This window comes from Carassius gibelio, chromosome A1 (genome assembly GCF_023724105.1).
Source record: "Carassius gibelio isolate Cgi1373 ecotype wild population from Czech Republic chromosome A1, carGib1.2-hapl.c, whole genome shotgun sequence".
Classification (NCBI taxonomy): domain Eukaryota; kingdom Metazoa; phylum Chordata; class Actinopteri; order Cypriniformes; family Cyprinidae; genus Carassius; species Carassius gibelio.
This window is the reverse complement of record NC_068371.1, coordinates 24,978,612-24,999,851: the sequence shown is the minus strand read 5'-3', so window position 1 is coordinate 24,999,851 and position 21,240 is coordinate 24,978,612. Positions and strand designations below refer to the sequence as shown.

General features: G+C 36.3%; 2 protein-coding genes across 4 annotated transcripts in view; both read left to right on the top strand.

Annotated features, from left to right (window-relative positions):
- LOC128016548 (glycine receptor subunit alpha-3-like) overlaps window positions 1-4,832 on the top strand; it is a 49,191-nt gene extending 44,359 nt beyond the window's left edge. The window contains exons 9-10 of one of the 3 annotated variants that reach the window (XM_052601149.1): window positions 327-416; window positions 3,729-4,832. In XM_052601149.1, the coding sequence (XP_052457109.1) occupies window positions 327-416; window positions 3,729-4,004 (366 nt within the window). In that variant the 3' untranslated portion in view covers window positions 4,005-4,832. Of the gene's footprint in view, window positions 1-301; window positions 417-3,728 lie in introns of all 3 variants that reach the window. The other 2 variants (XM_052601167.1, XM_052601157.1) reach the window with 2 other exon arrangements.
- A 1,136-nt stretch (window positions 4,833-5,968) lies between these two features.
- LOC128016546 (15-hydroxyprostaglandin dehydrogenase [NAD(+)]-like) lies at window positions 5,969-18,580 on the top strand. The gene is made up of 7 exons (XM_052601136.1): window positions 5,969-6,100; window positions 6,355-6,478; window positions 6,964-7,070; window positions 7,534-7,630; window positions 15,932-16,008; window positions 16,254-16,417; window positions 17,923-18,580. Exons 1-7 carry the CDS (start codon window positions 5,987-5,989, stop codon window positions 18,044-18,046), a joined length of 807 nt encoding a protein of 268 aa, XP_052457096.1. The 5' UTR covers window positions 5,969-5,986; the 3' UTR covers window positions 18,047-18,580.
- The last annotated feature ends 2,660 nt before the right edge of the window (window positions 18,581-21,240 follow it).

The following is a 21,240-nucleotide window of genomic DNA, read 5'->3' as shown; positions in this document are numbered from 1 at the left end:
AAAGTGCATTATGTTCAAGGGACATTGTAAAATGCATGGGCAAGCAGTTCAGATTCACCACAATATTAGTTGCTGCAAAGATGAAAACACTTAATTTCAGAATAATACACATTTGCTTTTATGTAATTTCTTTTGCATGCCTGTAATATTATATCTGAATGCCACTTCTTGTTTAATATTTATTTTATTTATGTATTTATTATTTAAATTGCATGATATCCTGCATGTGGAAAACCTTTATTATATTAGTTTGCATGCTTTGTGTTCTTCTCTCTTCGATCCCACTGCTGTGCTGAAATACTTGTGATCAAACATTTGATGAGGAGCATACCCAGTCATTGCATCGTATCAATGGCCTACGCAGTGCCGAGCCAGTTTACGGATCAATGGGCCAACTCAACGAATACAATGACAGGGTAATGAGAGAGCACAGCACTTCATCATGAGTTCATTATACAGTCACTCCCATTCCCTATCATGTATCCATGTTCATTCAGGTCCATCTCTCAAAAAACAGTATGTGACACTATTTACCATTCAGATAAGTAGTTATAATGTCAAGATTAAAATAGCAATTTGAGTATTTTATAAATCATATGACTATGGATTCATATGATACAACTGTAATCTAGTTGTTTCCATTTTTAGAACCTTACATTACAGTAAGCTTCAGTTTTTTTTTAAAAATTATAATGAAAGCTTTTGTGTAATTTAATGTCTACATACCATATGCTACTAAATTTAGGTGTATAAATTTCACATACATATACTATAAACAAACATAAATTTACAATAAACAATAGTGTGTATGTATGTATGAATGTATATGTATATATATATATATATGTATATATATATATATATATATATATATATATATATATATATATATATATATATATATATATATATATATATATATATATATATATATATATATATGTAGGGGTGTAACGGTACACAAAAATGGCAGTTTCAGTACGTACCTCGTTTTTGATGTCACCTTTGGTATGGTTTCAAAACTTCAGAAAATCAGCACCTACAGTACATCAGCAGTATCATAAGCATGCATCATGGTACTTTGAAGGATCATATAACACTGAAGACTGCAATAATGCCTGCTAAAAATTCAGCTTTGTTATCATAAAATAAAATACATAAAATGTTCAGTATATTCAAATGGAACACAGCTATTTCACAATATTACTGTTTTTTTTTGTGTGTGTTTTTGATCCAATAAATGCAGCCTTGATTAGCATAAGATTCTTCTTAAGGAATTAAAAAAAAAAACCTTACCATGAAATTTACCAATTAATTTTAGGACCACTAATACACATATAGAATCAAATTAATAGACAAATTAATTTATATGTACAGTATATTTGACAGATTATATTTATATTCAAGATAAATTACATATCTTTTGATTCATACGATCTTGTTTCAATCAATTAATGCTCCAGTTACTAATGCAATCTTGGTTCCCCGAGATAAGGGAATGCATGTTGCCTCGACACTCTTATAAGGAAACTACTGTTGACTCTGATACTGAAGCCTGATTAGTTCATGTTTGTGTAGCTGCATGAACCGATGGTACTTCAACCTGCCAAAAGAGGAGGAGCCGACCTCTAAATAATTTGGTTCTAATTTCATCAGAATTTTTCGACTGAAATGACAATCATCGATTCATGTACAGCCTTGTAGCACAGCAGCTTATGTTACACTCATTCCCTTATCTCTGGGAACCAAGGTTATGTTAGTAAACAGAGCATTTCCTTTCAAATGGTTTCTCCCGTTGCATTTACACACTTTTGGGGAACGCATCAAATAACGCCATGCTATAAGCAAGTACAGAACGAAGCTGCTCTGTGAGCCCAGCCTCGGAGCAATCATACTGAGGTTGCTCCTGTAAGCACGATCCAATAATGAGACTCAAGCCGTTTAGGAGCCGCTCAAAGGGAGGGCCTCGTAGGTCCCTAAGGACTATAGACAAGTCCCAAGTCGGCACAGTATGAGGACAAGGCGGATTCAATCAATTGGATTTCTGCCAACTGTTTTGGCAAGCACACAAGAGAATGATTCGCTGTGATGGCTGCCACATACACTTTGAGCATGGAAGGTGTGTGCCCCTTATCCAGCAGCTCTTGTAGAAAGGTTAGCATGTGGGACACATCACAAGAGGATAGGTCCTTGCTCCATGCTGCACACCAGTAAGAGAAGGCTGAACATTTAAGGCCATCAAGATGCCTTGTAGACTGAGCTCCAGCCTCCGAAATTCTATTAGCTATACTCGTGGGGAGCTGTAAAATCTCCCGTCAAGGGGCCAATCATGAGGGTTGCACAGCTCTGGTCGGGGATGCCAAATCATGCCCTTCACTTGCAAGAGAAGGTCCTCCCTCAGTGGTATTGGCCAAGGGTCTGCCGATAGCAGTTGAATCAACTTGGGGAACCACATCTGGTTCCTCCACAGTGGACTCTGAGCAGAGGAGGACTGAGCATCTGACTTTCCTGACCTGTCTGATGACCTACTAGGACAACTGGGGGTAAGCTGTCTTGAAAAGCAGATTGGGCGGAGAAAGTTGGCCAATCCACCTCTGCCTTCCCGAAGACAGACTAAATAATTTGAATCATTTGGGGATGTAGTCTCCATTCTCCCGGAGCTACCTTGTCCCTGGACAGCATGTCTACCCCCTACTTCAGTGGGCGTGTTGTCCAAAAGGACCAGGACGTGGTGCCCCTTTAATGCTGGTAGGAAGGTTTTAGGGCCAGGAAAAGCGCGATCATCTCAAGGCAGTTGATGTGTATGTCCTGCTCCAGGTTTGACCAGGAGGTGGACAACAGTCTGCCCTCATAAAGAGCTCCCAAAACCCGAGTAAAAGGCACCTGCCGTGACCACCTTCCATCTGGATGTTAGTCCCAATGGGATGCCTGATTGAAACAGGTGAGAGGTTTTCCAAAGGGCCATTGCTCTGAAGCAGCAGTGGGTTAACCTGAGATGAAAATGTCCCAGGGCCTTGGCCAGTGCTGAAGGGGCTGCATGTTAAGCAGGCCCAGAGGATGGCTGACATGAGGCAAGCATCCTTTGGAAAGCCCTGAGTGGACGTGAAGTTCCTATGATGCCATTAGTCGCTGAATAGTCAAGGAGCGTTCCAGAGTAATCCATGCCTGTATTCAGGCAGAATCGATAACTGTCCCCAGAAAGACCATTCTCTAGCTAGAAGACAAAGAACTCTTAGCTAAATTAATTCTCAACCAAAGCACTCCAGGAAGCTGAGTTCAAAACGCAACATTTGTCGTTCAGTTCCAGTGAAAGTCTTTATGGTTTATTAGTGAAAAAAAAAGAAGTGATAAATAGATATACTTGTGTTTTATGGGTTTGATTTCATGTTCTACCAAAATAATTTTCCTTATTCCAGTAAAAACTTCTTTATTTGTCTGAAATCATTGTTGACAACAAAACAGTTTGTGAATGATCTTTGCAAAACAAAATGTTTTCACATTTTTGTTACCTATTTTGGTTAGCAGGGCAGTATTTAGGCAGAAACACCCCATAAGTAATTTAACATGTTAGGTGCATTATAAAACTTAAATTGCTAACATTGTAATTCATTGTTCAAATTATTATCTTAAATCCCACAGTTTCCTATAAAGGAAGTAACAGGTTCTGTGAATGTAGGAGTACTAGAGTCTTGATACCTTCTCTTTCTGTATCCTTTCCTTTTTCTAAGGAGGAGGATGTGCAGGAGAGCCGGTTGAGCATCACGCCTAATTCGGGGAAAGACGGAGCCGTGCCCAAAGCTGCTAATAATGCAGCCACAACAACCTCTATCCCAGCCCTTACTGCCAGCAAGAGTCATGAGGAGATGAGAAAACTCTTCATCGACCGAGCCAAGAAGATTGACACTGTGTCCCGTGCCGGATTCCCACTGGCCTTCCTGTTTTTCAATATTTTCTATTGGGTTCTTTACAAAATCCTTCGCCACGAGGACGTGCACAAGCCATAGATGGAACATACAGTGTTGCACCTTGGGAGGTACGGTAGTAACACAGCAAAGCTGCATCAATGAACTCTGATGTTATTACTTGCGTGCAATGTTTCCTGCTGAGGAACTATGCTAAAATGACTATGAAAAACTGTGATGTCAAGGACCGGTGGTTTATTTCAAATCTTTTTTCTTTTTTTTTTGTGTTGTACACCCAAATACGGACACTGCGCTCACTATGCAATGGATAGGCATCCGTAGGGCCTCTGACACACCTGTCCCGTAACTATAACAAATGTGGTCAGCACTTCCACACACCTGTTTAACACAGAAGCACAGTCCGATACTGACTACAGCCCCTTGTAGTGACAGATATGTGTGTCTAGCACTGGTTTTGTCAACTCTGTTATTTTACAGCTTTACTGCCAATGTTCTGTGTTGTATTTTTGATATACAGCTATTGATAAATTGCAAGAGTGCAAAAGCAGAATTGTATATTATACAGATATCCAAACACAAACTACTATTGTTGATTATTTTATAAAGACGTGTTGAATAGTTTTTATTAGCATTTTGGTCAGCGTAATGTATACTCAATCATTTTACACCAACCTGATTGATGACCAGCTCTAGAAACCAGCATCCAGGCCAAAATCATTCTGAGCTTAAATCTCAAGAATGACTCTGAACCAGCAACAAACAATATTCTGTTTACAGCAAGCCTATGAACACCTTAAAATTAACTGCTTCAAGGAAACACATTTTGAAAACATTAATAGGTAGTGTACTGTCATTAACCATTAAGAAACTGAAACAATCCTTCAAGTCCACTTCAAGTTTTTTTTTTTTTTAAACAAAAACATTATTTTTCAAAAACCATTGCCAGTCAGTTCAAACTAATGGTGCCACCACAAAATAATGTGGCTGTGGGTGAATTCTATGAATAGAATGAATAGAAAAAATAATTATAGGATGGCTTGTTAGGACAATGTTGAATTGAGACTAGTCCTCATTTAAAAAAAATAAAAATAAAATAAAAAATAATATATATATATATATATATATATATATATATATATATATATATATATATATATATATATATATATATATATATATAATGCAAATTTGTAAGTGAGACTTTTAAAATGACTCAAAATTAAGAACATAATTTGAGTGGTTTTAAACTAAGATAGCTGCATGTATGGTGAAGAATTCTGAATAGAATTTTCTTGAATGATACTAAAAGAGAACAAAATGTAATTCTGACTTTCCCAGGCAGGGTATTGCAAATGCAAAAACATTGTATTGAAATATAATCACTGTTTAAAACAGTTAAAATACTTGGACCAAACTTTCTTAAACCTCTCCCAACATCAACATTTGTAATTCATATTGTACAAACATTATTAAATGTTATGCATGAATTCAAGTCTATTTTCACCGTTTTCAATGTGAATTGGCCAGAAGTCATCATTTTCTCGCTGCTATTAAAATAGGTTATATAGGAGACATGCTCCTCTGTATACATCTGTAAATACTTCTGCCAAACTTTACAATGTCCGTATTACACAAGTACATACAGCTAATGGACCAGTTATAATAGCCTACTGTGTCTAAAAATAATTAAAACAAAATATTTTACCTTTGTGTTTATTTAAAATGGTCAGTAACCATTTAACATAAACGCTGTAATGTAAAGTTATTTTCAAATGTTTACTGATGAGCCCTGTGAGAAAGACGGAAAAATAAATGTTTATAAAAGCATCCTTTGTCTCTTGTTCATTTGGGTTACGCACTCCACGTGTGTGGACTTGTACACTGCTCAACGGCCGCCAAGGGCATTAAAAAACGAAAGCGGGGAGCGCTCACAAAATTGTTAGTAATCATCACTTTGGTTTAAATGACAGTTTGTAAAACGACACTTGGCCATCTGTGTTTACCGTAGTAATTCTCATCTACACGCCCCCTTCTGACTGTACTCCTACATAAAGCAGTGCGTGATGCGCTCGGCGGTGAACATCATGAGTCTCCACGGGAAAGTCGCTCTGGTCACCGGCGGCGCGCAAGGCATCGGAAGAGCCGTGGTGGAACATCTCCTGGAGAATGGGACGAAGGTTTCGCTTTGTCAAATTTGTTTTTAAAATGGACACTGCGGATTTATTCAAAAAACTGTTGGGACAACATATGCAAAACGTCTAAAAAAATGTGATTAGTTGTACGTTTGGGGCGATAAGGCATTTTTTTCATTAATTATTATTATTATTATTATTATTTGTTTATTAAATCACGCATCCCTTGCGTCTTTATTTATTTATTTGTTTGTTTTTGTTTTTAACTTACGTTATTAATTTACTTTCTGAAAATCCAGGTTGCACTGGTAGACTTGAACCAGTCTGTTGGAGAGGAATGTAAAAGTGATCTAGATGGCCAGTTTGGAGAGGATAACAGTATTTTTATCCAGTGTGACGTGACTAACGCGGAGAAACTTAAAGGTAAAATCATGATCTTATTTTCTTAGCCTTTTAGGTCGGACATTTATCATCTTCTCTAATTTGGCATAGTTTGATATAGTTTTCTTTGCACAAAAAAATTATCAACTTTATATATTGCACACCCTCTATGTTCAGCCCATCTTATTCCTAAACATGTCTCATTGTTTGAGAAGTAGGTCGTAGGCATTCACAGGCCCTCGAGTCATCACTGAGAAATGTTACTGGGTTTTAAGTTCCTTTATTTCTCCAAGACAAGAGTTTATGGGTCTGTGGTGAAGGGATTGATCATTCCTGTTAAACTTGTTTCTAATAACTGTAGAGTTGAATTAAATGTTTGTTTGTGGAGTGCAGTATAGGTGAGGGCTCATACAGGCTGACACTGACTGTGTTTGTGTTGTGAATTTATACTGATGTCCAAAGTGGCACTATTGCAACATTGTTATTAATCATCAAGCCATGAAAATCCTGTTGTTTTCTTTCATTAGATGCCTTTCAAAACACAGTAAAGAAATTTGGTCGGTTGGATATTGTCATCAATAATGCTGGAATCAACAATGAGAAGAACTGGGAAAAGACCATTGAAGTAAACTTGGTGAGTTAAAAATCATTATCCCAAAACTCATCCCAAACTCTTCCATTTCAACTTAACATAATTTCATTGGAAACATCTAATGATTTACACAGCTAAGAGTGGATCACTTTTTGTGCCTTAGGGCACTACATTCAGCTACACTCCAGGATAGGAGTTACAAGTTCACAAAAAATACTCCACTTCCTGCTTCTAGCCCAAAAGATTTCACAATAGATTATGAGGTGAAAGGATCACCATTACATGACATTTGTAAGCCTGCATATGCACTCTATGAAATACATTTTTAAAAGTAATCATGCTCTGCAGATTGATTTCATAGTGGACATGATGCAGTGTAATTATTAGTTTGTTCATAATAGCAGGCCAGTGTCAGCATAATCTCACTCCCATATATATATATATATATATATATATATCGGTTCACTATGTGCTAGCAGTTTTACACAACTGTTGTCTTCCTCAGACATCTGTCATACAGGGGACATATTTAGCACTAGAACACATGAGTAAAGAGCATGGAAAAGAAGGAGGTGTTATCATCAACGTTTCTTCTATGGCAGGTAAGATACAGATAACTTTATCATGTGTGCATGTTTTATTTAAAGTTAGCTTAAATGTTCTGTAGCCTGTTGAGAGTGTTGTGCTAGGAAGGTTACATTACAATATATATATATATATATATATATATATATATATATATATATATATATATATATATATATATATTAGTGCTGTCAATGGATTAAAAAAATTAACTAATTAATCGCACAATTTTTTAAAATTAATCGCGATTAATCGCGATTAATCGCAATTAAAAGACTGAAACTTTTTGGATATGTAAATGTTAATAATTAATGTAAACTCAAGACAAATAAACTATTTAAATTCAAAATATGATTGTTTATTGGAATTTTTGTTTAACTTGTAACACAGATTTTCTCATGTAAACAACATACCTGCAATAAACCATCAATATCCTCCAAATTAACTGTTGGCTTGAAAGCCATATTTATTACAGAAATAAAAACACAGGCATGTAAGTACCATTTGAATTTCAAAACAATCAATGCCAATAAAAAACAAAAATGATTTCCATGTTGAATTCTAAGTGGACTGCAAAAAATTCCAAAATATAGTCATTGCCAGTGCTTTAAGTGGGCCGGTACGCACCTGTACTCAGTACCACCACTTCCAAATATAGCTCTTGAGCTTACCGCCACCTCTCCGTGCGCCCAGAACGTGCTTGTAGCGTACCGGTACGCTCATTTGGACGTCTGTTTTAATAGAGGTTTTAATCTTTTACCTGCTCTGCCGATTTTCACAGCGCCCTTCACAATGCAAGCTTCCTAATTCATCCCACCCTGAGCAGGAACTACATTACCCATTCACCCTTAAGTTATACAAGTGAATAGCGCATGTGTCGCTTTTCCCACTGTTAAGTGTCAACAACTCAACGTGGCCGGAGAAGGTGTGTGAAACTCGTTGTGAGTTATACTAAAGCAAAATCTTGAGCATTTATTGTGTGATAAACATTAAAAACTGTCTGCGGAGGTTGAGTCGTCCTGCAGCCCCCTCTGGCTGTTCATTGGCTGCAGCATCTTTTTTCTAAGTTCTAAAAAAATACCGTAGACGGCAAGGCACAAATTTAGATATTCATTTATCTAATTAATCTATAGCCTATGCACAAAGACAATATGATCTTTTTGTCCCCTTTTTGTTTTAAAGCTTGATGAAGAGAGAGAGCGCAAGTTGCTGCAGCTGAGGAGGACAGTGATGCACGCGTACAGGGGTGATTGACAGTTCGCGGCACTGTGTACAAAAAATACTCCGCTACACAATTATTTCGTTATTTTCATTTAAGCTTATTAACGTTAGCGTTACAGAAAGGTCTGATTTACGCACTGTTACAGTCATTGTTTTGTTTTTTTTTGTTTTTTTAAACAATGACATTTGCGTTCATGATTTTAATGTTGCTGTTTCTTGTGGCAGACTGAATGAACAGTAATGTTTTTTGTGGCAGACTGAAGAGTAATCCGGCAGAGTTTTATACTGAAACTTTCCGTCTAAAAGTCCTTCCTTGGTCTTATCCATATTTCTTTGCACGTTGAACACACATAGGCCACAACTGGAAATAAAAAAAACTGCAACCGCGTTAATTGCGTTATTTTTTTTAACGCGTTAAATATTTCAAATTAATCGAATGCGTTAACGCGCTAATTTTGACAGCACTAATATATATATATATATATATATATATATATATATATATATATATATATATATATATATATATATATATATATATATATATATATATATATGTATGTATGTATGTACAGTATTGTTCAAAATAATAGCAGTACAATGTGACTAACCAGAATAATCAAGGTTTTTCGTATATTTTTTTATTGCTACGTGGCAAACAAGTTACCAGTAGGTTCAGTAGATTCTCAGAAAACAAATGAGACCCAGCATTCATGATATGCACGCTCTTAAGGCTGTGCAATTGGGCAATTAGTTGAATTAGTTGAAAGGGGTGTGTTCAAAAAAATAGCAGTGTGGCATTCAATCACTGAGGTCATCAATTTTGTGAAGAAACAGGTGTGAATCAGGTGGCCCCTATTTAAGGATGAAGCCAACACTTGTTGAACATGCATTTGAAAGCTGAGGAAAATGGGTCGTTCAAGACATTGTTCAGAAGAACAGCGTACTTTGATTAAAAAGTTGATTAGAGAGGGGAAAACCTATAAAGAGGTGCAAAAAATGATAGGCTGTTCAGCTAAAATGATCTCCAATGCCTTAAAATGGAGAGCAAAACCAGAGAGACATGAAAGAAAACGGAAGACAACCATCAAAATGGATAGAAGAATAACCAGAATGGCAAAGGCTCAGCCAATGATCACCTCCAGGATGATCAAAGACAGTCTGGAGTTACCTGTAAGTACTGTGACAGTTAGAAGACGTCTGTGTGAAGCTAATCTATTTTCAAGAATCCCCCGCAAAGTCCCTCTGTTAAAAAAAAGGCATGTGCAGAAGAGGTTACAATTTGCCAAAGAACACATCAACTGGCCTAAAGAGAAATGGAGGAACATTTTGTGGACTGATGAGAGTAAAATTGTTCTTTTTGGGTCCAAGGGCCACAGGCAGTTTGTGAGACGACCCCCAAACTCTGAATTCAAGCCACAGTACACAGTGAAGACAGTGAAGCATGGAGGTGCAAGCATCATGATATGGGCATGTTTCTCCTACTATGGTGTTGGGCCTATTTATCGCATACCAGGGATCATGGATCAGTTTGCATATGTTAAAATACTTGAAGAGGTCATGTTGCCCTATGCTGAAGAGGACATGCCCTTGAAATGGCTGTTTCAACAAGACAATGACCCAAAACACACTAGTAAACGGGCAAAGTCTTGGTTCCAAACCAACAAAATTAATGTTATGGAGTGGCCAGCCCAATCTCCAGACCTTAATCCAATTGAGAACTTGTGGGGTGATATCAAAAATGCTGTTTCTGAAGCAAAACCAAGAAATGTGAATGAATTGTGGAATGTTGTTAAAGAATCATGGAGTGGAATAACAGCTGAGAGGTGCCACAAGTTGGTTGACTCCATGCCACACAGATGTCAAGCAGTTTTAAAAAACTGTGGTCATACAACTAAATATTAGTTTAGTGATTCACAGGATTGCTAAATCCCAGAAAAAAAAAATGTTTGTACAAAATAGTTTTGAGTTTGTACAGTCAAAGGTAGACACTGCTATTTTTTTGAACACACCCCTTTCAACTAATTGCCCAATTGCACAGCCTTAAGAGCGTGCATATCATGAATGCTGGGTCTTGTTTGTTTTCTGACAATCTACTGAACCTACTGGTAACTTGTTTGCAACGTAGCAATAAAAAATTTACTAAAAACCTTGATTATTCTGGTTAGTCACATTGTACTGCTATTATTTTGAACAATACTGTATGTATGTATGTATGTATGTATGTATGTATGTATGTATGTATGTATGTCCTAATATATCGATGTTTAACAAACTATAGAGAACATCATGCAAATAATAGTAGCAGTGTCACAATGTAGACACTTTAACCTACCATAGTTTTTGCTTTTAAATATGCAGTTTTTGTTGTACACAAAATAAATGAATATCCTTTGTAATAAACGTTAAACCACTTAAAATATATAATTGAAATGATCTACACTTAACTACACAATGAACATAAAGTTTACCTGTGATGCGGTAGCATTTGATAAACAAATTTAATGCAGCTACACCAGTGGGTTACAGTATTAAGTCCAACACAACTGCATCAAAGAAGAGCCAGCATTAAGTAAGCAAAAAACTTAAGAAACATTTAAACAGTTGCTGGGATATTCAAGTAGATGTGTCTTACATTAATTATTTACATTACATTACTGGGACGGTCTTTACTTAGGACGAACATGTGTTCTCTTTTTTTCTGAACATGCCCTTCCCAGGATTTCTAAATTGCCTTTGTGTTCCTATCGACGTGCTGTTTACAGTCTGTCTTATATGTATTTGTACATGCATTTCTTCGACTGTTCTCTGTAGATCCCAACTTCTTGCATGCCACCATTGGTCGATTACGTATAATGCCTGAACCACTATTGGTCAAACTACTTTCAAGTCATTACCTTCAGCAAGTATGAAAACAATAGGAAAACCAAGCCAAATCCCAGACATTTTAGGCAATTTAGATTGCATTTAGATTACACTGAGATTTGATCACTATGCGTCCTTGACTACCTCTGGACCAGGACATGCTGATCGGATAACATTTGATCAGAAGAGCATTTACACTGGTCTTTTCAATGTGTATGTGGACAACAAATGGAAACAGGTTGCATGTCAATGCTAAGTGCAAACGCAGCCTTAAAAAGACCAGCCAGGACAAGTCTCGGGGAAAAAGAGGATGTATGCTCACCCTATACCTTATTTTCTTTGTATAACCCTATCTTTTTCTGCTTTTGTGACTATTCAAACAAAAGTCCGGTAAATCCAAGTTTCCATATCACCAGCTTTTTACTTAAGCACCCCAGAAGATGCCAAAAATCCCTGGAATCATTAACCAGCAGCATATCTATTATCAGGTTATTCATCCACCATCAGATACCACATTTACTTTCTCTCATTGCCCTCTCTTCTGAAGCTGGAAGCTTGATATTGTTTTTGTTTAACACATTACATTATTGACAGAAACAAACATTAAAGGAATGGTTCACCCAAAATGAAAATGTGCTGAAATTTACTCAGGCTATCCAAGATGTAGATAGTTTGTTTCTTTATTGGAACAGATTTTTAGGAGAAATATAGCATTAAAATCACTTGCTCACCAGTAGATCCTCTGCAGTGAATGGGTGGTATCAGAATGAGAGAACAAATATCTGATAAAACACCACGATAATCCACACGATTGCATTCCATCAACTAATGTCTTGTAAAGCAAAAAGCTGTGTTTGTAATAAGCAAATCCATCACAATGTTTTTTATTGTTTTTATTTTATTTTTTTTTACTTCAAACCGTTTGTTTTGACTAGAATAGGAGCCCTCCATCCTTAATATTGTTTTCTCCAGTGAAAATGTTGTTTTAGCTAAGTCTGAAGAGTAATATGCGTACATTAAGCATTGTTTACAAACTAAAACAGTCCAAAACGTGAAGGTATTCCAGAAAGGAGGTTATTTGACATACCCAGGTGTGTTTAAGGGTAAACGGATAAATTCAGTATTCTGTTCCAAAAACGGAGGTAACTTTCAGGCTATTGTTGCATAGAATCTTAACTCTCTGAACATAACCTGCTCCAGAGTAGGTTCTGTTTCAGGGTTAGTTTACTAGGGTATGTTTTATTATAATATAATGTAAAATATTTATAGGTACAAGCTAGTGGCACTTTATAGGTACAAGCTAGTGGCACAGATTAAGTTGTTGGAGATTTTGCTCAATATTGACATGATAGCATCACGCAGTTGCTGCAGATTTGTCGGCTGCACATCCATGATGTGAATGTCCTGTTCCACCACATCCCAAAGATACTCTATTGGATTGAGATCTTGTGACTGTGGAGACCATTTGAGGAAAGTGAACTCATTGTCATGTTCAAGAAACCAGTCTGAGGTGATTTGAGCTTTGTGTCATGGTGCATTATCCTGCTGGAAGTAGCCATCAGAAGATAGGTACACTGTAGTCATAAAGTGATGGACATGGTCAGCAAAAATACTCAGATAGGCTGTGGGGTTTAAACAATGCATCAGACCAGGCAACATTTTTCCAGTCTATTTTCTATTGTCCAATTTTGGTGAGCCTGTGTGAATTGTAGCCTCCATTTCCTGTTCTTAGCTGACAGGAGAGGCTCCCGGTGTGGTCTTCTGCTGCTGTAGCCCATCTGTTTCAGGGTTCGAGGTGTTGTCATTCGGAGATGGTATTCTGCATACCTTGGTTGTAATGAGTGGTTAATTGAGTAACTGTTGCCTTTCAATCATCTCTAACCAGTCTGCCCATTCTTCTCTGACCTCTGACATCAACAAGGCATTTTGCCCTCACAACTTGCGCTAACTGAATATTTTCTCTCTTTTTTGGACCAGATGGTTGAGCGTGAAAATCAGTGTAGATCATCAGTTTTTTTAAATACTCAGACCATCCCGTCTGGCACCAACAACCATTCAATGTTCAAAGTCACTTAAATCCCCTTTCTTCATCATTCTGATTCTCAGTTTGAACTTCAGCCAGTCATCTTCATCACATATAAATGGATTGAGCTGCTGCCATGTGATTGACTGATTAGCAATTTGAAAGTAAAAAAAAGTGACATGACATACAGCCAAGTATGGTGACCCATACTCAGAATTTGACCCATACTCGGAAACCCACAACCCTAGGGTAAGGAGTCAAACTCTCTAACTACTAGCCCACGACTTCCCCACATTTGTGTTACCAAGCAATTGAACAGGTGTAATAAAGTGGCTTGTGAGTATATATATATATATATATGTATATATATATATGTATGTATATGTTATAAAGCACTGTTATAAGTAATATATAAGGTAATATTTAAGTTGTATTGATATACATTAAAGTGCCCCTATTATGGGTAATGAAAGGTTGATATTTTGGTTTTGGGAGTCTTAAGCAATTACATTTTCTTATAATATGTGTATTTATACCTTATGTGCTCAAGGACTTCTAAACGATTTGCTCAACGATTAATTTTTACGAACTCCTTCTTTGCATGACTCAACTCGGCGGTGATTGGTCTCATTTTCAATTTATCATGAGTCTGTAATACCTGATAAAGCAGCATGTAAACGCAGTGCTGCCTGCTTTGTGTACAGCATTAGCAGGGAAACCGCTATTTTTACCGCTCCAAAAGTGGCACCTATTGGCAAATAATTAATTTAATAAATTTTAATTCAGACCAACATGAAAAGAACAACACATGGGCAGGCAATATGCTAATGTTTCATGTTGATGTCAACATGAAATGGCTTGGGATTCATTTTAAAAACGACTCGTTTCAATGATTCAGAGTCGACTCTTTCTTTGAGAGACAATAACTTTATATATGGTGCTTATTTAATTCTAAGCTAAAATATAGGCCTGCTTCAGTCCACTTCCACTCTGAAAGCATTGAATACATATTAAGGTTGAAAGAATATCATACTATACTGGTTAACAAAAAAAATAAAAAAATAAAAATTATAGCCTGAATGCATTGTAAGTCACTTTGGATAAAAGCGTATGCTAAATGCATAAATGTAAATGTAATTCACCAGAAACTTTGAAATAATTGAGAATTTAATTTCTAATTGAAAATTGTTTTTCTTGTACTTATAGCTGTTCTTATTTTTAGCATGAGCAGCTCTCACAAACTGTGGGGAAATGCACTAGACTGCCCTGAGACCGTTGTATCAGATCCAGCTTCATACTCGAAATATCAAATGCTATAAATTAAACCGACAAGATGTAGTTAAAATAGAAGATTATAAATTTAATAGCCTATACATTATATAATTTATAATTTAGTCCTCAAACCACTCCACAGAACATACAGTAGTCTTCAAAAGTAAACTTATGTCTTGGACCTAGTTGAGGAGAAAGCTGGTGGATTTATGCAGCACTTAGCATGCTAAATGGAAACATGCCTTTTTAGGATGACCTCATTGTTTTGGTTTAGTTTGTTTTATGAACTTACCCCTTAATTAAAATGTTAACAGACAAGAAAGCCTGATGACTCTCTTCAAGATGTTGATACAGCCAGAATGGGAAACACAGCCTTCTTTTGTGCAAAAGTGGGTAATTCACAGCATGTGCATTAATGTTGTGCTTATATTTGTTCATCTAGAACACACAAGAACTTTTTAATTGTAAATACTGTCTCAGCTATTTGCCCCTTGCGTCTTTGGCTGCCTCGGTTTGATGTGGCTTGTAAATGTTGTTTATTATAACAAAGCCCAAACACTAAAGGAAACAATGTTCAGTGAGTGGAACCAGTCCAAATAAATAATTAATTCACTGTTACTCGAGTTCAATTCAATGACTCAATGATTTGGTTGCAGTTAACAGCTCACTCTATTGAACGATTCCTTCTCAAGTTACTACTTCTGAAATGTTGCATGCTTTTTACACAAATCTACTGTATGGTTTCAGAATCCTGCTTTTATTGTGCATTTTTGGAGCTTAACAGACATGGTCATACACAAGTTCCTTTAAAAATATCATTTTGCATTATAATGGGAGGGAAAAAGAGAGGGATGTGGTATAAAGGTTTGGAAAAAGATGAGGTAAGTTATGACATATTGATATTTTTGGAATTAATATTAGTTTTGTACCCTCCTAGCATTTCTCCATTCTCCTCACCAGCCAGTTTACACAGCGACAAAGCATGGGGTGATTGGATTTTCAAGAGCAATTGCAGTGAGTACATAAATCCTGTCTCACCAGTTTATCAGAAGTATAGTTTACTCTAACCATATGTAAATCACTTCCCAAAAATGTGGTTCATTCCAGCACCTGACAACCAAACCACTCAGTGAAGTTTTCACAGCATAGCTTTTTTCCCTCCAAGAGAGTAGATCTCTCACACCTGTGTGTTGAGGCATTCTTTGCGCTGTGTGTGTAATTTAGGCTGACCATGTTTGGACACGTTTTGTTGTTGGCAGGACGCATCTGAACAGGGCAATTATGGAGTGAGGATCAATACACTGTGCCCAGCCTTCGTGGACACCCAACTCCTTCGCACTGTGGAGCATGAGGAAACAATGGGCAAGTTTGTCAAGTACAAAGATGAATTCAAGCAAAGGATGGACAAATATGGTGTTCTTAAGTAAGCAGTTCAGTTGAACTACCTGTTTCTCCTGTATTAGACTGTCTTAGTGTTATAATCAGTCCATTGATTGAACATTATGCTTGGGCAGACATTAGTAGTGTTTTCTAGATAATATATTTTCCAGACCTTTACTGCTGCAAGTTAATAAGTGGATAACATTTTTAACTTGCCTTTACTGGAAAGTCTAGAGATTCATTTTGCACCACCCACTGATTAAAGGTGGATTAAACTGTATGTTTCGATTGCAAGGCTTTTGACGTGCACTTAACCTCTTAAGACCTGAGAAAAAAGTTTTAGGAAAAACATAGTTTTTTCCATGTTTTTCCATTGTTTAGAGCAGGGTTATTCAAATCTTGCCCTGGAGGGCCAATGCAGTGCAGAGTTTGGCTCCAACCCTAGTCAAACACACCTGGGCATGCTAGTCAATGTTTTTGGGGTCATTAGAAAATAACAGGCAGGTGACTTTGATCAGGATTGGAGCCAAACTCTGCACCACATTGGCCCTCCAAGGTAAGATTTGAATAAACCTGGTTTAGAGCATTTAAAATAATGAAAGAAAATATATTTCATTCATAAGTTATGCTATGTAGAGGACATCGGGACTCAATTTCTTTAAAAAAAATGAAAAGACATTAGTGAACATGCATAGAAAAAAAAAAATAGATTTTTGAAAATCACAAATACATTTGTATTTTTCAAGATTTATTTATTTATTTTTTTTAACCAAACTTTGTATAAAGATGATTATAACAGTACGGAGCCCCACACATGGCATCCAAGAAAAAATAAATAAATTGTGCGCTCATTTACTAATTCGTTCCCTCAATTTACTAAAACGTGCACACGATTACTATTGCATTCCCTCGATTTACTATTTTGTTCACTCAATTTATAAATTGTGCACACGATTTAGCAAATCGAGGGAACTAATTAGTAAATCGTGCGCACAATTTATAAATTGAGTGAACGCAATAGTAAATCGAGGGAACGCTATAGTAATCGTGTGCATGTTTTAGTAAATTGAGGGAACGAATTAGTAAATTGTGCACACGGTTTAGCCTTATATTTTTTCCTGCGTGTCATGTGCGGGGCTCCATGTAACAGAATGATTCAATATACCATTTTTCTTTCTGCAAAATGTGTGTAAAATTACCATAAACGGGTTTTTTTAATAAATACAATTTATCTATAAACTAAATCTAATTTGCATATTAATGTGTTTTTGGGGCAATAAAAAAAGTGTACTAATGGAAGTAATAATTGACAAGATTTTCATAATAATCTATAATATTTAATAGAATATTGAAATATGATTTCTTTCCCTATTCATTTATTATGTCTCCAAAAATATGTAATAAAAATCTTTTTAGTACCGGTGTCCTCATATGAGGACATGTATGAAATCAACATCCTGTTTTGTAACAAAGTTATATTTTGATTGGAAACCCCATAACATTTTCCTGAAACATGATTTTGTTTTGTTTGTGTGTGTAAATCTACAGACCATCTCTGATTGCAGAAGGAATGCTGCGAATCATAACAGATGAAAGCCTAAACGGAGCCGTGATGAAGATCACCTGTTCTAAAGGCATTCACTTCCACACCTATGAGCCTCTTTCAGCTTGATAGTGGTGCTTTCATTAAACATGTTAGTCTTTTCTCTATCCTCTCCATTCCTCAACAAAAGATTTATTTGATTGAAGTCCAGTGCAGACACATAAAACATTTAGTTAAATGGCACAAACCTATAGTGCATTTAAGAAATAAATAGGGATGGTATAGATTTTGTAAGTGTTTGCTGTTTATTATTTGAGTTTTGAAAACCAAAAAGGACTGCATACTGGTATTCGAGCCTCTTTCTAAACAGTTTTTTTTTTTTTTTTTTTTTTTTTTTTTAAATGGCCTTGGACATCAATTTGTATCGGACTACTTTAACTGTGAGTGATTAAATTTCAAGAAAAAAATATTGTATTTATTAATAATTTAGTTACTGTTTTATGTCTTAAATTGATTTTACCTCAATATTACAAACCAATGATTCGTACAATTTTTGCATACGTTTGTATAATATTTTGGATATAAGTATATCTTTGTGACAAAGAGAGTATCTTTTATTATTTATGCCTATGTATAAATCAAACAATAAACTTCTGAAAATAGCTTATTAGTTTATTCTACTTTTATCAGTTTTCTACTTTATTTGTTTGTTGCAGCTAAATGCATATAGCATGGGCTCTGTTTTACCCAAACCTAATCCAGAATCTACTTGTAGTCTTGCAGATTTTGAGACCAGCAGCTACTGTATATGCAATGTTCCTGTCTACATTAAAAGACACACTGTTCTGGAGTGCAAATCCAGAAACAAGTGCCACCTGGCAGCTGTGTTTACATCCATGAAGTTGCAATGTCCAGAAATCTGCACAATTGCCTATGTTTACCACATTACCAGAAATGGATAATACCTGAACTTTCATGTTTTAGTTACTTATGTAAAGTCTTAGTATTTCATGCCATGTGGTTTTGCTATTTTGCTAATGCAAAAACTAAGAATATATGGAAACTAAGAATATATGGTTTTCCATGAACTGATGTAAATGCAGCCAAAGTAAAAACATATAGTTCAGTAATAGTACATATTGTGATATGGCACACATCACATCATCTTGGTCAATTAAAACATGGCTTACCTGTTTTAAAAATGCTCTTCCAGACACACAGTCACAAGTCTACTTCTATAAATAAACTTTGCCAAGTGCCAAGTTTATTTATAACTTTACCAGGTTTCCAAGTGCCCTAGTTCAGTCATAGAGGTTCAAGAAATTTAACAATAACATCCACTTTTTTACACTGCGACTTGACAAAATTCTTTTGATGAAGCATCACAGAGATTGGCAAGAATGTGACTCTGCTTTGATATGACAGATATGAAAGTCTATGGGGGCTGGGAGGGAGTGGTTTGAATGATGACTGTTCGATAGTCAGAGATTTCTGAAGAATTCTTGAAGGAAGTGTATGCTATTTATTTTATACAAACAGTTCCTCATTGAATTCCTGCAAAAGCCACAACTGAACCAAAAACGCACTATCATCAGTTTTTATAAAGCAATACACAAAAAACAATGCACCACTTGTTAATCTTGGTTAACATTAATTTCTACATATACTATAACATTTCTAACATTAAAAGTTGTGTAGTTCATTCATTATACCGAATAGTAATTCACGATAACTTTACTATAAATGTATTTTATACATAGGCTGCTGGATTTCTCCTTTAGGTATTTTCAAGGGAAACAGCCAGAGAAAACACTTTCATCAGTAACTCAACTGAGAGGACACCAGATGAGCCAGGCCATTAAGGTCACAGTGACTACGTTTACATGCAGCCAATAACCCGTTCAAAACCGGGATATTAGCAATAACCCGGTCGCGCACGGCCATGTAAACACTGGCAAAAACCCGGTTATACTCATATCCCGGTTTTTAAAAACCGGGATATTATACCTGGGGTACCCCTTTTCTAACCCGAATATTTGGTCTTGTAAACGCGTTTCGGCATATCCCCATCAAAATGTGTGTTCTGCGCATGTTCTATTCGCAAGGAATCTTGGTCTTTTGAGTCTTTGGATACAGGAAGAAGAATCGGAAATGACGCATATGGCGTATTACGTCCAGACGCTAACCGTGCGTCGCCGTTTACATCGGGATATTGGTGACTGATTACACATTCCATGTATACAGGAGTAACTCTCTTTGCTCACGCATGTAAACGGGTTATCCCGAATGTTTCAGAAACCCAAATAGTGACCTTAACCCGACTATACCCGAATTTTAACAGCATGTAAACGTAGTCAGTGAAGGCCCTAAGGAAGCTTGGGTGGGGATTGATTACAGGTTAAACAGATGAGAAAGTAATACTTCAGTAGAAAGATATGCAGATTGGTTACCTCAATGTAGGCAGGAAGTTGTGACATGAAATGAAGAGTGTGTTGAATGATATGCCCTACTGTTTGTCAGAAAATTATTTCATGATGGGACAATATATGCCCCTTGATTTTCAGAGGCTGATTTTGCATTGCATATGTACGGTGGCCAAGAGAGCTCAACGCGCTGCAATTTAAGAAACCACATGCAAATTGAAAAAAACACAGGCAAATAAAAAAAACATCATCAGTTTGACAACACAGGTGTTGAAAGTCCTCACAGCACATGCATATAACGAAACGCACCACAAAATCTCACAACACATGCAAATTAAGAAACACTACAAATCCTCACAATGCATGAAAATTAACAAACGCCCTGCAAATAGAGCTTGGGAAACTACGTTACTGCGCATTGCATTCTGGGTAGTCACGACCATTTTTGAGGACACGCTTATCAGTAAAAGTGAAAGTGAAAGTGACATGACATACAGATCAAGTGTAAGATTACATATAAAGAAAAACTCAACAAGGAAGCAAAGATGCGGTATTTAGAAAAAAATCAAGACAATCAACGAACTCAATCTGCGTGAACACAAAGAGTGGTCGGATGATCTTAAAGAGCTGCCGCTCGTAACCTTCCCCAATATGTTTTCTAACCTTGTTTGTAGTGTCAGAGCGTACACCTCTGATCAGTTTAAAAATACAAGAGATAAAAGAGATACAGAATTGATAAATTTTGCCGTTTATTACTGTAACAGGTGGTATGCAATATGCATAACACTGATAATGCAGGAGATGTGGTTCATGCATAGGTAACATTTAATGTAACGTTAAGTCTGTCAAATCGATTAATCACATCCAAAAAAAAAGTTGTTTATATAACGTACATTTCTG